Source organism: Perca fluviatilis, chromosome 12 (genome assembly GCF_010015445.1).
Source record: "Perca fluviatilis chromosome 12, GENO_Pfluv_1.0, whole genome shotgun sequence".
Taxonomy (NCBI): Eukaryota; Metazoa; Chordata; class Actinopteri; order Perciformes; family Percidae; genus Perca; species Perca fluviatilis.
This window is the reverse complement of record NC_053123.1, coordinates 9,461,238-9,476,373: the sequence shown is the minus strand read 5'-3', so window position 1 is coordinate 9,476,373 and position 15,136 is coordinate 9,461,238. Positions and strand designations below refer to the sequence as shown.

The 15,136-nt window shown below is 41.2% G+C and overlaps 1 protein-coding gene across 4 annotated transcripts in view; it reads left to right on the top strand.

The window, feature by feature from the left end:
* The first annotated feature begins 1,534 nt into the window (after positions 1–1,534).
* The window catches only part of LOC120569925 (neuropilin-2-like), a 98,311-nt gene continuing 84,709 nt past the window's right edge, over positions 1,535–15,136 (top strand). For 3 of the 4 annotated variants that reach the window (XM_039818128.1, XM_039818126.1, XM_039818129.1), the window contains exon 1: positions 1,536–2,564. In XM_039818128.1, coding sequence (XP_039674062.1) covers positions 2,489–2,564 — 76 coding nt within the window. In that variant the 5' untranslated portion in view covers positions 1,536–2,488. Of the gene's footprint in view, positions 2,565–15,136 lie in introns of all 4 variants that reach the window. The other variant, XM_039818127.1, reaches the window with a different exon arrangement.

Genomic DNA, 15,136 nt, shown 5'->3' with positions numbered 1-15,136 from the left:
TGTTACAGTAAAAGTAAAACTGATCAGGACATGAGATTATAACTGATTAACCTTCCTTCATTCCTCCCTCGGTCACATGTTGCTGTTTAAGATCCCTTGTTTTAGAGAAATTTGTGTCAGAAAAGTTCAAGGTGCTATAAATAATTTTCACATGACGTTAAAAAAAAGAAGAAAAAAAAGCCTCGGCAATCGTGTGACTTTCTTGTCATAAAAGAAAAACAGGTTTGAAAGGGATTTCCTTCCCACGAGATAACTCAGTGCACAACATGATTTTAACTGAGCGGTCAATGGGGAGTTCAGCTGTGTCATTATGGCCTATATGTGTGTGCATCTGTGTGTGAATGTGTGCAGGGTGTGTCATGGGAAGGCACTGCGAGAGCCATGGTTTGGTTAGTTTTTTAGACCACAAGCTTTGGTGTCGTACAGGCCCTAAAACACACCTCCCACTGACATCCTCCCTGTATTATACTACTCAGAGAGAGTGAGAGAGGGAACCAGAAAAAGAAAGAGAGGGAAATACTAGTTTTAGACAGCAAGTGTCCAGAAATTCAGCCAAGTTAAATGCATTTTTCCCATGAGATTATCCCCTGGCTATTTGCCATTTAATCCTGTTTGTGTGTGTTTGTGTGTGTGTGTTGTGTGTGTGTGTGTGTGTGTGTGTGTGTGTGTGTGTGTGTGTGTGTGTGTGTGTGTCAGCATTGTATTGCTGTCTATATTGTCCTTCCCTTATTTAGATTCTGTTTGCTACTGACCCATGTGCCCTTGGTTAACAGCTTTTTTTCCCCTGTCCTGCAGATAAGTGTGTGTGTGTGTGTGTGTGTGTGTGTGTGTGTGTGTGTGTGTGTGTGTGTGTGTGTGTGTGTGTGTGTGTGTGTGTGTGTGTGTGTGTGTGTGTGAGAATATTTGCATCCAAGAGCTCAACCATCATTACCACAATGGCTGCAAATAAATCTGTCTTTTTCACAGAAAAGAAAATTATGTTGTTAGTTAATCAAATAATATTAGTAAAGCATTTTTGGTAATTATTAATTAGATTCCGTTCCATTTTCATTAGTTTATACAGTACATGCACATGGTCAGTGTTTCCGCAGTAATGCTGTAAACCAGCACCCGGTTCCTTTGAAAGCTCCCAGCACTACTACAAAGCTCATAAAGCTGTGCTGTGGGTCTCCCTGTTTTCTGCCTTTCTTCTTTCCACCTCCCTCTAGTCTATATAATACTAGACACTGAGAAAAAGGTGGGGGAAGAATAGAGAGAGAGAAAGAGAGGAAATAAAAGAGGAAAGGATGAAATATCTAAAAAAGAGAAAGGAAATAAAGCGGAGGGAATGGAAGAACGACTGGGAGAAAATTGGTATGGGCCTACATGAATCAGAGGGACAGATAGAGAGGGTGAGGCAAAAAGAGAGAGAGAGAAGAGAGTGAGAGGGGGATGAAACTGCTCTTTAATCAGTGAGGGGCTATATGGAGGCGGGCCGAGGTGCCTACTGTAATCCGATACACGCTCGCTCGCACGGCGTGCACGCACACCGAGACAGGGGACTGAGTGAGCAGTCCTGCTCACTGCTACAAACCCGGCGGAGATCGGAGGGGAAGGAGCGCACTGAGCGAGAGAACGAGAGAGAGACTGCGAGAGAGAGAGAGAGAGAGACATATCCTGAGCGTCAAGGAGAGAGAGCGAGAGAGATAGGAAGGAGCGGGGATAGAAGAAAGTGTTTCAGCGAAGAAAAAGCACAGTTTGCAGGAGGAGCGCGGAGAGGCTGCACGTTTATTTGCTCCGGATCAGTTTTACGCACGCACGCTGGAGCTGCCTCTTCCAGGAGATCTTGTGTTATCTTTTGCGCAAGAACGGACAGTATATTAAGAAAATCGTCGATGGGAAAATGTTTTTTTCTTTTTAAATCATATGTCCTTTTACCAAGCAAATGCGCAATTGGGAATTGGGATATTTTATCGAGACGAAGAGGAAACACTTTTGTTCATGTTATGTCAAACTTAATAGTCCTCGGCAAAGGTTTCTGTTGGTTCGTGGTGGTTTTAACCAATGATTTCTACTTTGTTTGAAATTTTTGATTTTGACTGTCAACAGTGTCAGTGAGGTTTATATTGCCACGCGCGTTGAGACTGACGGGGAAACGGTGCTGCCGACTGTGCGCACAGCAATGGATTCTGAGGCTTTAAATATGTGTTTAGAGTAGATATTGCGCAGATTTCAGATCCTTCCGATCTTTAAAAGAAGAAGCACACGTGGACAAAGCTCGTACAAATAGTGCACAAACTTTGCGATATTCTTGGAGAGCCCAGTGAACGCAACCCGGCATTTGTGTTGGATGTTGGCCACTACTTGTGTTGCGCCTCAAAGAAAAAGAGAACTGTGAAAAGGGAGAGGAAAGGTGGACTTTGGACTGCAGCGTTGTCTCAGATAAACAAAATAAAACCACAGAGGAGGAGAATAGCTGTTTTTTTTTCTCCACATCCGAGGGAAAAAGATGGATTTATTCATATGGCTTTGTGGATGTTTACTGGCTTTTCTCTCGCCTTCAGCAGTCCAAGCAGACGAAGGAGGTAAGTTTGACACTTTTGCTGCCTGCTCAAATCACACTGTCACACGTAGGTGTTAAATGGAAATTTAACCGCTTTTTTTGAGAGAACATGTTCCCAATCCACATCACAAGTATGGAGTCTATTAAACTCATTAGAGATGAGGTGTTTCGGTAAGCAAAAGTGGTGTTCCCACGTCAAGCCAGAATGCGTAATGAAAAATTAACATTTTAGGGACACCAAAATCATTACGCATTTTGTGACTGCAAGGGCTACCTTAGCCTTTACCCCCTTAATACATAATGCGTTGATAACCACAGTGCCGAGGGACACTGATTGTAGTCCACAGTAGGAAGGAGATAAGCTACAGCATGTCCAGTTTTCTTTTAACGCAGCTTTGCCTCATATCGCGGTCGGCATCAGAGGTGGAAAGTAAAATGAAAAAAAAAAAAAATAAAGTATGTAAACGACTTGTAATGAGTCATCATCGTGAACTAAATCAGTTGTTGTTTTCTCTAACACAAGCCTTAATTATATTTTGCATCAGGGTTAATGCTTGATATCGCCCGTTTCTATCCGGACAACTTTGTGACAGATAAACGGTAATATTATCATTAACGGCAACGTTTTCATCGCCCCGCTCCACTGCTGGTTTCACTCCGTCCTATAATAACTGAGGCATGCTGGCTTGGTATCAATATTGATTTTTTTGTTCTTCTTGAAAAACATCTTAAACATGCTGCCGCTTAATCAATGGATGCTCTCAGGAGAGCCGTTCAATAATGAAAAATCACTATAATGTTTCCCTATTATTCCTACCGGGACTAATGCCAGTGCCAGCTTTGGTCAGTAAGGTGGCTGCTCAGTAGAGTTAATATCGCGCTTGTGGTAGCCTGTCTCGTGCGGTGCCACGATGGTGAAGTCTCATAAGATTCCTTGAAAGATTTTTTACCTCGACGCTTGCAGCTTCATGCAACGGGGCACCCCCGGCTGTGTGAAGAGGTGGCGCTGAGTGTGACCGGGCTCCTGTCTCCGTCTATCGGAGGCCAGCACCGGCGCTCCACACTCACGGAGGTCCGAGGCTGCGGACGTCTTGCACTTCCCCAGTCCGTGCGCACCGATGGGGTTTGTGGATGCGTTCTGATGTGAGAAACGGTGCGATTTACCCTCGATTAAAGGTGGCAAGGCAAAAAAGGGTACGCTCATTGGTCTGGTCTGATGAGTTACGTTACGTTTTTGTTGTGCGTAGGCTATAAACAAATTCAAATTCAGCAAAGGGAGAAAACTAGAAAACTCTTCGAAGCACCGATCTTTTCTGCTACACAGAACAGAGAGGTGTTTTAGTTGGTTAAAACAAACCCCCACGTCGTGACTCCCGTCATGTAAAGTCATCAATACTAAAATTCGCTGAAGCGGCCACAGTTTTGCGTCTCCCTAGAAGTGTCTCAGCCAATGAGAATTAAGAACCAGGACTAGTTGTATTATAAACCAAATGAGCTTTAAGAAAGTAGAATTCATAGCCTACACGATTTCACAGTGATCACCTTCATAGATTTAGAAGCAACAAAAAAAAACCTTGTCTATGGTTTCTAATAGCTATCTATGAAAAAAAAAGACAGAGAAATTGGCAGAATGATTTTTTTAATCTCACCTCAAGGCCCACTTTCTGCTTTGAGATCCATTTGTGTGTACACAATTGACAAAAGAGGGAGTTGAGAAAGTGGAAGCTGTGGGGAAGTTGGTTGCATTCTAGGTTTTATTGATTTAGGGCTTATTCAGGAGGCTAGCTGGGGCTTTTGCAGATCTCATGACTTGGATTGAGTGGCCCTTCTGCCAAATGTTGTTTTGGAAAGTAACAGCATACAGAGAGCACAGTGGAGGCATTCTTTACATCACACTACACCGCTCATCTGAGAAGATACAGTATGTGCCCTGCCACTGCAAACAGATGATATGGGTGATGTCACCTCTAAGTGCTTAGATTATCACAAATAATTGATAACTGCTGAGATTGTAAAATCTATAGTATTTCAGAGACGACCCTATCCAGACAATTGTCCACGTATACATCCACAGCCGAAGTAGGAAGTATAGAGTCAGGATCTTTTGAAAAGCACACATACCGAGACCGGGGTTTCTCTTCCGCCTCCTAGCAGTAGTCATCATCGCTTTTTTTAACCATGACCACAATCTTTCCCAGTAACAAAGTAGTACCGCTTTAACCCATTACCACCACTACCTTAAGCTCCCTTTTGAGATCTCTCCGCTGGTACCTCGAGAACCACTGGAGCACACACACACACACACACACACACACACACACACACACACACACACACACACACACACACACACACACACACACACACACACACACACACACACACACACACCCACGCGCATGCTCAGCACTAGGCTATGCATGAAGCTTCCTCAGCAGTAAACTTTTATAGATGCCTCTGCTCTGCTGTCTCCAGAGAGATGAGCAAGAAAAGCATAGTGAGATGAAGAAGTGTGTGTGTATATATATATATATATATAAAGAGAGAGAGAGAGAGAGAGAGAGAGCGAGAGAGGCAGGAGGATGGGATGGAAGTACAGGGGGAGGAAGTTACAGAGACAGAAACAGGCAGAGGGAAGCTGCAAAAAGAAGTGAACGAAACGGAAGAATGATTTTTAGCCCCGCTGTTTGATCCTGTTTCTTCATTCCGTTTGATCGCAGCTGTGCCTGCAAGGGAGATAAACGGACATAATTGGCCACTCAAGACCAGCTGTCTGCCTCTATAGTGTATCTGCTGAAATATGCTGGATGATGAAACAGGCTCACTGTGATGCACAGTGAGAGAAGTAAGCTGACAGTGGGGTGACTTGCCCACAGGTATGCACTAAGGACTGGTTTATGAGTTTTTGAAAGCTTTAACCAATCCAATGGGATTTTTAAAAGTCAGAAACAGAGGGGAAGATATTTCTTGTCCAGCTTTTAGGGTGAAAAAGTCAACAACTCCACCTACACAGAGGGAAATAACGTTGTGGCATCACTTACTAATTCTGCAAATGAATGTATTTCGGTTGTGCATGCATACAACTAGACTTTTGTACTCCATGTATCCTAACTGTGACTGGACTTCCTAATGCATTAGTTATTTTCTAGCCCTGAGCTTTTGCCCCACATCTAGCACAACCTGGCGCTGTGTTGCCCCGTGGGGGCCAGCTTGTAATAATTAAATGTTACATTGGTGGAGGTCATAATGCCTTCTATGCTTCAATTGGCCATCAATAAAACAAACCATCCATGTTATTTGTTCACAAAATGGGGTTATACCCTGTTTTAGCTCACTACATAATGAATCAACTCACTGCCTCTAACACAGTCGTATTATGTAATTACTTTGCTTTAGAAACATAAAGTTATTAGCCGGAAATATTACAGATATTGTATTCTATGAAAATGAATTTAACTGTTACTGTTTGTGTTTTCCGTGGATAATTACTCAGTGCATATGAAGATTGGCAAGCGTACTTCAGCAAAGCTAGAAGTACATATGCGTATAATGGCAAGTCAAACAACAGAGTAGAAAAGAGTGAGTCAGTGAATGCTTATTATTAGGAGCAAAAATATATTGCAGCCGACTATAAAAAAAGGGGCAATTAGTGCCTCTGAAATCAGCTCATCCATACATGTTTGTTTCCCATATTTCCCATATCTTCTCATCATTTTCTATGATTGTTTTTTCCCCCCATTGAGTCGTTCTTTATTACTGCTGTATTATCAGATGTGTTTAGATGATTCCCTGCTACAGAGGGCCAGGGAAATCTTTATCAATATGGCTTGCAAACTTCAATCCCAGCAAAGCACACTGAAACAATGAAAGAGAAAGAGTGAGCAGCAGAGATGGAGAGTAGGAGTAAGGGGTGGAGAGAGCAAGGAATCGTGAGCATTTGGTAGTGCCAAAAGAGAGGGAAAAGGTGAAGCAAGGGAGGGAGAGAGCAGGAGAGGACATTAGTGAAATAAGAAGAAAGCAACAGAGTGTGAAGCAGTAGTTTGAGTGGAGCCACCTGCAGTAAACCAAACTAGATTTATCCCTCTCCTCTGTCGAGCACAGGAGGGTTTCTGGCCAAGGTAAAGCATATCATTAATAAATACTCTGATAATAATATAGGTAAAAGATATAATTTTCAAAATGATTATCTTGAGAATGAAATTACATTATAGTTAAAATTGTGATTTAGCTTCTTTTTCAGCTTCCACTCGCGTATTAGAGGCCATTATATTGAAACCATAGAACAGACCAGACAGCTTTGTTCACAAAGAGGTCATGCCATTTAGTAGCCGACTCAAATTAAAACATTTCAAGCAGTCCCTCTTCTGTGATGGTTGGATTTAAATCTTTATATGTGACAACTGTGAGTATGCTAAACTGTGGCAGGTGACACTTTGCTGAAGACCTTTTTCAAAACTAATTTCATTTTAATTATCCTGCAAGGTAGCAGGTGTTTTCCACCAGGTTTCAGGATTAAGGGTTATCCTCATTCATCTAGTGATTCGCACTGCCGTGTTTTTCCATTTCCTTTTGGCTTTTAAGGTAATTTCTTTCAAGAAAATACATTTAAATAAGCCATACAACTTTAAAAAGAAAAAGAAAATTGGGAATCAAATGAGAGGACATTAGTGTTCCCATCATTAGAATAATAGTGGTTGAACACCAGAGCGGCTGGTCCACTGACATCAACAACCTAGTTTGCAGTGAGTGAATAAACATTAGGCAAATTAATCTTCGGCACAGTCTCTCTCTACCTCCCCCTCTCCCTTTCGTCTGTAAAAGGGAAAGGACAATTAGTAGGTCCAGCAGGATTTTCTAATTACAGTTATCATGTCATTAGTAAACTGTTAGTATTGTCTTCATTGGCCATTGGTAATGACTGAGCGTAATTACAGAGGAAGGGGAGATCAGTGTGTGTGTGTGTGTGTGTGTGTGTGTTCTTGTATTTGTACACTTTGAACCAATGTCCTCAGGGGGAAGAGGAGATCATGGACATCCTTCAAATGAGGACATTTTGCCTGTCCTCACTTCTTTTATAACCTTCACCCACACACAGAAAAACGTTTGTGTGTGTTTTTGTGTGTAAGTTAAGCCTTCTGCGTCCTCAGTAGTCCCTCCAGAGCAGTGCCGTGTGAGGCCACAGGTTGTTTTCCTTCTTCTCTCTCCCTTCACGCTGAATCATCCTGTTGTTTTTCCACTTTTCGTGTCACTTCACCTCTCCTTTAATAGCGCGCTCTGTCTCCTTCACCACACCTCCCCGTCAGTGTTTTCCCTCGCTCCGATTAAGAAACCTCCCTCACCTTTCTTTTGCCCCACTTTGCACGGTGGTAAATCTTTTTATACTCTTTCATCCACTTTTTTTTACTATTCTCTCTGACTCTGTCAATCTATGTTTTCTCACCATTGTTCTCTCTGCCTGGAAGGGAATAAAGCTCAACTGTTGGAAATCCATTCACATGGTTTGTTAGGGTGGCTTTATTCATACAAATCTTAAAAGGCTTATGTATAGCACTAAGTAGGCTGCTTTTACTATTTCTTTTACAATCGATTCAAGGATTATACACGATTTAAGTTCCACTGATCAACACACATTAAGAAACATTTGTTAATTAAAACCTGAAGATGCAGCTAGGATTGTATTTGCATGCAACAGTATACAACATTGTTTTAAGTACTTTTTTGAGCAAGAAGAAGATTCTGAGGAAGACATTTCCAAACAAGTTGTCCCAAACAGGATGCCAGGAACCTACTGTACCAGCACCTGTGTTTATTTAACCTTTATTCACATAGAGTGGATAGAGCATACAGGTTCTTTTACAGCAAGGCCCTGTTAACTGATGAAGCAGGTACATACAGAGTTGTAAACTACAAACAGCATAGCACTTGACCTCATGTTCGATGGTATGATTAAAGGTCATCTTGAATGCATAAACACAATGTCAACTGAAGTTAATAAGGAAGATATAGTAACCTAGGGGCCTTCATGCTCTACAGGACATCAAAAACAGATAGTAATGCAGGGGCCCTTTTAAGGCTCCTGTGATTATAGTTGATAGTGAGAGACTGTCCTCCCAAGAACAATAACAGAATGAACCGTTTCAGGGAGTGCCCCAAGATGACATATGTTTACGCTCAAGTCCCAAAGCCCAAAGTTATAGAGGTCAGGCCGTAGGGTTGTCACGTCATAAAACAGATTTGTCTTTCAACAGTGATTTGTGACGGTTTTGAAAGGCACCGTTGATGTCATCCTGCCGATGATCATGCGGGGGGGGGGCAGACAACATTTTTTGAAGTTTAATTTGGAGGACTGGTTGGATAGTGTACCTGAATGGTGCATAGTCTACACACATTTCCATTTATTCTGATTACCACAAATTGTTTATCACAGTTAGCTGTAAAATTTAAATATGATTTGTATTTTGTGAAGTAATGTCTGTGTGTGTAATGTGATGTCGTAAATTGTATTGTCCCACGACAGATTGCAGGACCCCAGGAAGAATAGCTTTTTAGCCTATGCTGGAGCTAATGGGGATCCAAACAAAACAAACAAACAGTAAAGATGTGGACATCGAGGATAGTAGTCCAGTTTGGCTGATCAGCCATGGGAGCATGACTTGTCCCAAACCAATTCATTTAACCTACAGTGCTTCTTCTCTTGTCATACTTGGACGATATATCAACTTTTTCCTGTTACACTGTTCTTTGTTGTCCCCTTTCTCACACTGTTCTCCTCCAGTTAGCTTTCCACTTACTGTTATTGATCTAAAATCTTTCTCTGTACATCTTCTTTTGTCCACTGTCATATTCTCTCTCCACTCACTGAAGCCCCCATAGATCAGGCAGTGTCTTTTTTCCTGAGTTAAGAAGCCTGTTTTCATGTCAGTTCCTTTTCTGTATCACATACTCTAACTTCTGTTTCAATGAGTCCCTGTCTCTCTTCTCTCCATTTTCCCATCACTCCTTTTGTTTCTCAGACCCTTTGTAGTCCTCCGCCATCTTTCTCTCTGTTTTACAGACACACACACACACACACACACACACACACACACACACACACACACACACACACACACACACACACACACACACACACACACACACACACACACACACACACACACACACACACACTTGCACACACACTTTTCTCTCTGTAGTTTTCCACTGTGGCTTAATGCAGGGCACCTGGAGAAAAGCACTACCCCACCTGTTTGTGTGTCTGTGTGTGTGCGAGAGTTGTTTTTTTCTGTCCAGTGAGCTTTCCTGAGCTGCTGACTTTCTCTTTTCAGATGATGAGAGACAGATGTTCTGGCATTATGCTCTCGTTCTCTCTTTCGTCCTGATCCGCCTCTTTCTTCTTTTCTTTCTCTCTGTGTCTGTCCATTCCTGAGCTTTCCCAGGTTTCAATGACTAAAAGCTCCTTGGTTCTGATCCAAAGAAGACATTTCAGCCTGTTATTTTCAGTGTTTCTCATATTCCCAGAGTCACACAAAAGCTTTTGGCTACAAATGCATCTGTATTTCTACCGTTTAAGGTAACAGTGCCGGAAGGGTTTTGTGAGTAGTTTATGATGCTGGTGCCAAGCCATCCTACCGAAAATGCATTGTAAACAGTAACAAATGCATAGAAATCAATGGGGAAATTAGCATTTTCCCCTTCTCAGTCATTGATGCAAATGCTCAGAAGATATTGATTGTTAAATTCAGGGTCCTGTTTCCAAAAAAAATTAGGACGTGAGACTCACTGTACTGTTTTGAGTATTGGCTCTCTGGCTCTCTGGTTAGCATGGTGAGACACCGCTTCTCACCTTCATACACAAACACTTACTAAAACCACCAATACTTTCATTTTTGGCTCTGGCCAATGGAAATAAATACGGAACATGGTCCAATAGCAATGTCCTCACAGCCTCCCAAATCGATTGCAACAAGCTGAAAAGTGTCTCTTTAGAGTCAAATCAAACTCCCTACTCAAAGGGAAAATGAATCTATAAGAGAGCTTAGAAACCAGGTCAGAACATTTGCATTTGGGGCCAACAAACAAGAATTAAGTTCAATTTTGCAAAGCAGCTCCATGTGTAAGCAGGTGTGTGTTTTTCTACATGTTCGGGACTTAGTGCGACAGTTTGTGTCCCCCTCTGTGCGCATGTTGCTGTGCATGTAAGTTTTTATCACATTTCTGTATGGGTGCATCTGTGTGTGTTAAGGTATGCACATGTGGGGAAAAGTTGCTGAATAGGTGTTATCAGGATGCAATACTAAACGCGGCAGAGAGACATAAATAATGCAGTGACCTGTCTTATATTCCTGCTTGGCTGCTTAGCACCGTTTACTGCTGCTTATTTCGTGTGTGTGTGTGTGTGTGTGTGTATGTATGTGTGTGGTCTGAATTCAGTGATTTCTAAGCCAGGGTAGGATAAGTGATGTTCAGCGGTTTGTTTTTGTGCATTTTGGTTTTTTGTGAATATGTAGTCAAGAGGAGGGAAGTGTTTGTGTCTTCTGTAACAAACTGAGACAGGGAACATGGAGATGTGTGGATATTCCCTTTCATTGTATGTTGCTATTGTCTTATAAACTTTATGTACCGACCCACCACAGACTAGGGCAGAGTCCAGCATTAAATTACAGTTTTAATCTTATTACTGCAGGTTTGGCCATCATTTCATCATTGGTTATGATAACATTTGTACTCACCAACAATTAGCTGAGATCTGGGAATGCAGTGGCATCTCTAAAATGAAGTCCTATGGGGCAAATTATGTTTTACAGTGAGACTCAAAGCAACTGTAATGCTCTTCTTTTCTGTCTGTCTTCCTCTTTTTCTCAACACCTACAGTATCATCTTTACTGCAAGTTTTTGCTTCTTCTTCTCTCTCTCTCTCTCTCTCTCTCTCTCTCTCTCTCTCTCTCTCTCTCTCTCTCTCTGTCTCTCTCTGTATCTCTCTCTCTCACTCTCTCTGTCACTTTTAACTGTTTGATAATTCTTGACATGAATTCAGGTTTTCTCCCAACTCAGCATCTCCTCTGTTCTGACACATGCACACAGACATTACACTTTCTTCCCAGCATGCAGGTCAGGGTGCTGTAGTGTGGAATACTAATCAGCATTGTTATAGATTTACCTTTGGAAGCTGTATTTTATAGTATAGGCAGACATAAAGGCAGTTAGCTGTCCATCCTAAATGAAAAATGTTTCACTCCTTCTCTAGTACACCGGTACTGTGGTAATGTGTGTGTGTGTGTGTGTGTGTGTATATATATATATATATATATATATATGTATATATACACATATATATATATATATATATATATATGTATATATACACACATATATATGTATATATATATATATATATATATACATATATTTGTGTGTGTGCATCGAACCAAAAAACAAAGAATATCGATATTTACTTTAAATATATTTAGTGGCACTTGCAAGAGGATGTGATGTCGTTTATGCCCTCATTACCTCAATGTGTGTGTCACTTTCTGCCCTGTTAGATGTGATAATCGTTGACTGACTTTGTGTGTGTGTGTGGGGAGATTGATAGACCCTTGAAGCAGAGCAGACACAAAACTTCACACGCACACACAGTGTCTGCCTCTCTATCACACCAGCCGTATTCATCAGACACTTGGAGGTGCTGTCTTCATCGGCTGCACGCCAGAGGTGAAGATAGGAGAGGAGCAGAGAGGAGAGGGCAGTTAGTTTGAGTAAAAATGTAAAAAATTGCATAAACAAACACAGTGAAGCATGCTAAAGACATGCTACCACATTTTATCAACAGGAAATGTGAGAATAATTTAGATACATGTGTGAATCTTCAGCAAATTCTTAAAACAAGCTTCATAAAGGTATGTTTTATTGTACTCGACTGACTTAGATTGTACAGGTGTTCGTGTTATTGTGTCTACCCCCCCATTGTGTATCCACTGGCTGGTTAAGGAGGCCGGAAGTAGGTTTAAAGGTCCCATGACATGGTGCTCTTTGGATGCTTTTATATAGGCCTCAGTGGTCCCCTAATACTATATCTGAAGTCTCTTTCCCGAAATTCAGCCTTGGTGCAGAATTACAGCCACTAGAGCCAGTCCCACAATGAGCTTTCCATAGTATGTGCCATTTCTCTGTCTGTAGCTATTAAGGAGGACAGAGGGCGGGGCAAGGTGGAGGGTGGTAAAAAGTAAAGTAGTCCTCTTTAAAAAAAGAATGAACCATCACTGTCTCTTTCAGAGTTTCATCCAGGGACTGAAGCTAATGAAAACACATGTATACTCTTCTCATTTTAAGACCGATCCCAACTAACCAACTAACTAACTAATAGCAACTAAGTATGCATTATGAGTCCCAAGCAATGGGTTATTAATCAGTTACATTTTTCTAACAACCCTAGATGTTTCCCCCATGCTTGCCCTCAGCATATCTCAGATTTTTTTCGTTAGAGACAGTTAGCTACGCCGTGTGCTAAAAGTGGTGTTTGGCTGATGCTGCTGTGAGATTCCAGAGTGGTTAAACACTAATCCAGGTGGTGCTGAGATGAAATGCATCTGTCTGGGTTACATAGGCCTTGTAACTCTACTCCTGTATTACTGTATGTCACCAGGGAGATTGGAAACAGATAGGAGAGGAGATAGACATGACTTGTTGGCTCACAGCATGACGGCGGAGGGAGAGACAGACAGAGGCAGAGAGATGGAGAGAGATAGAGACGGGTGATCATTAATTGCTTGCAGGCGGTGTGAGGTAGACACCAGATATAGATGCCAAAATGTCCATCACTTTGTGTACTGTGTGCTGAGATCTGACCTCCACTTTTATCCTCCTTTGCTGACACTGAAGTGTATATGTGTCAGTCCATGTGCATGCACATGTGCTGCCATGATTTAAAACAAAATAGTGAGATTTTTGATGCTGCATATTTGTTTTTCCCTTTCCATTTGAATTTGTTTCGATGGTAGTGTCTGAGAAAGTGTTTATGCTGTGCGTGTGTGTGTGTGTGTTAATGTTTGCATGTGTGACTTCTCTCAGAGTAGGTTTACAGTAGCCAGTCTATTTATAGTGTTAAAATATGTTGTGTTCTGCTGAGTAGTTTGACTTGGCTATGTCACTGCACTCAGCACAGTGGCAATAAATAACGTCACAGCACAGCGGACTAGACGGTTCCACAGACCAAGAAGTAACACAACTTCTTCACACAAATTTACAGATTTTTCTTTGTTTTTCTTTTGTTTTTTAATGACGCAGGTTTCTTCAGGGACATGTAGCCCTGATTAAAACAATAAAATAGACCATCAGGAGTTTGATTGTGAGTTTGTTTTTTCTATCATAAACAGGAAATTATCTAAGGGGTTGCTAACCGGCCAAATTCTTCCAAGCGAGCAGCCGACATTCACAGATGCTGTTTTTTTATTAGCATAACCTCGTCCATCGTGGCCTGTATTTTGCCTGAAATATTTATTGAAATTCATCTGCTTGGGTCCAAATGAACAGTGTAATCACAGTTTTGTGCAGAAATAATTCCTTGGGTAAAGTAGTTCTTTCAAAGTAATGGTCAAATGATATAACAAACACAAAGCCCAACGAACCAAGACTACACTTACGATATGTTTAAATTAAGTCCTTTGTCTGCAAGCACCAAAAGTCATAATATCAATACTTTATATTTTATACTTACATTAGATTGGTGCAGTGTTATTTGGTGGATGTTAAATTAACAATCAACCTTGGTTTTTGAGTCTCTTGTGGCAGATGGTGGCTCATACTGTGTCATTATATTGGAAGTGCTTGGACTTAACAAAGAGGGTACTCAGTATATCCACCATGATGGTTTAACTTAAGTTTTGCAGATGTTAAACAATGAAGAAGTTCAGCTCATGTAGAAAGTCTGCACAGTCCATCAAAACAGGGCAGGCAGCATGGTGTACAATAGATGCCATAGATGTAAAACAGTAGAGTTGTGTGTGTTATGCCGTCGGGTGTCATAGATATATGAGTTACCCCATCTGTGTCAGGGTACATTTGCGGCAGTGAATGAGTGGCATTGTTTATGACACGATGCAGACGTATGACTGCTGACAAGTGGATCCGCTCTGTGACAGTAACTGTGGCATCTGGAGGGCTCCTTCACTGTGTGTGTGTCAGTGTGTCGGTCTTCATGGGTCAGAATGAGAGTCTTTGTATGTTGTGATGCTGAGTTGCACTTTGACACATAGACACATAGACACACACGTCTTTGTGTCTCATATCCTGTCTCTGCAATCACAACTCTTATCTGCATTTTATCAGTTTTCAACCCTTTCCCCAGTGTGAAATCATGCTTATAATATAAAATATATATATATATATATATATATATATATATATATATATATATATATATATATATATAAAATAATATAAAAATATGCAATAATAAAAAAATAATCATTTGAATGAGTCAGTCATGATAAGCAAACAACATCGACCTTGATGGTACTCTACACTTCCATCCGCTGCTGTGATGGACGTTGTTGTAGTTGCATATTGTTATTGGAGGTTATTGAACATGAACTT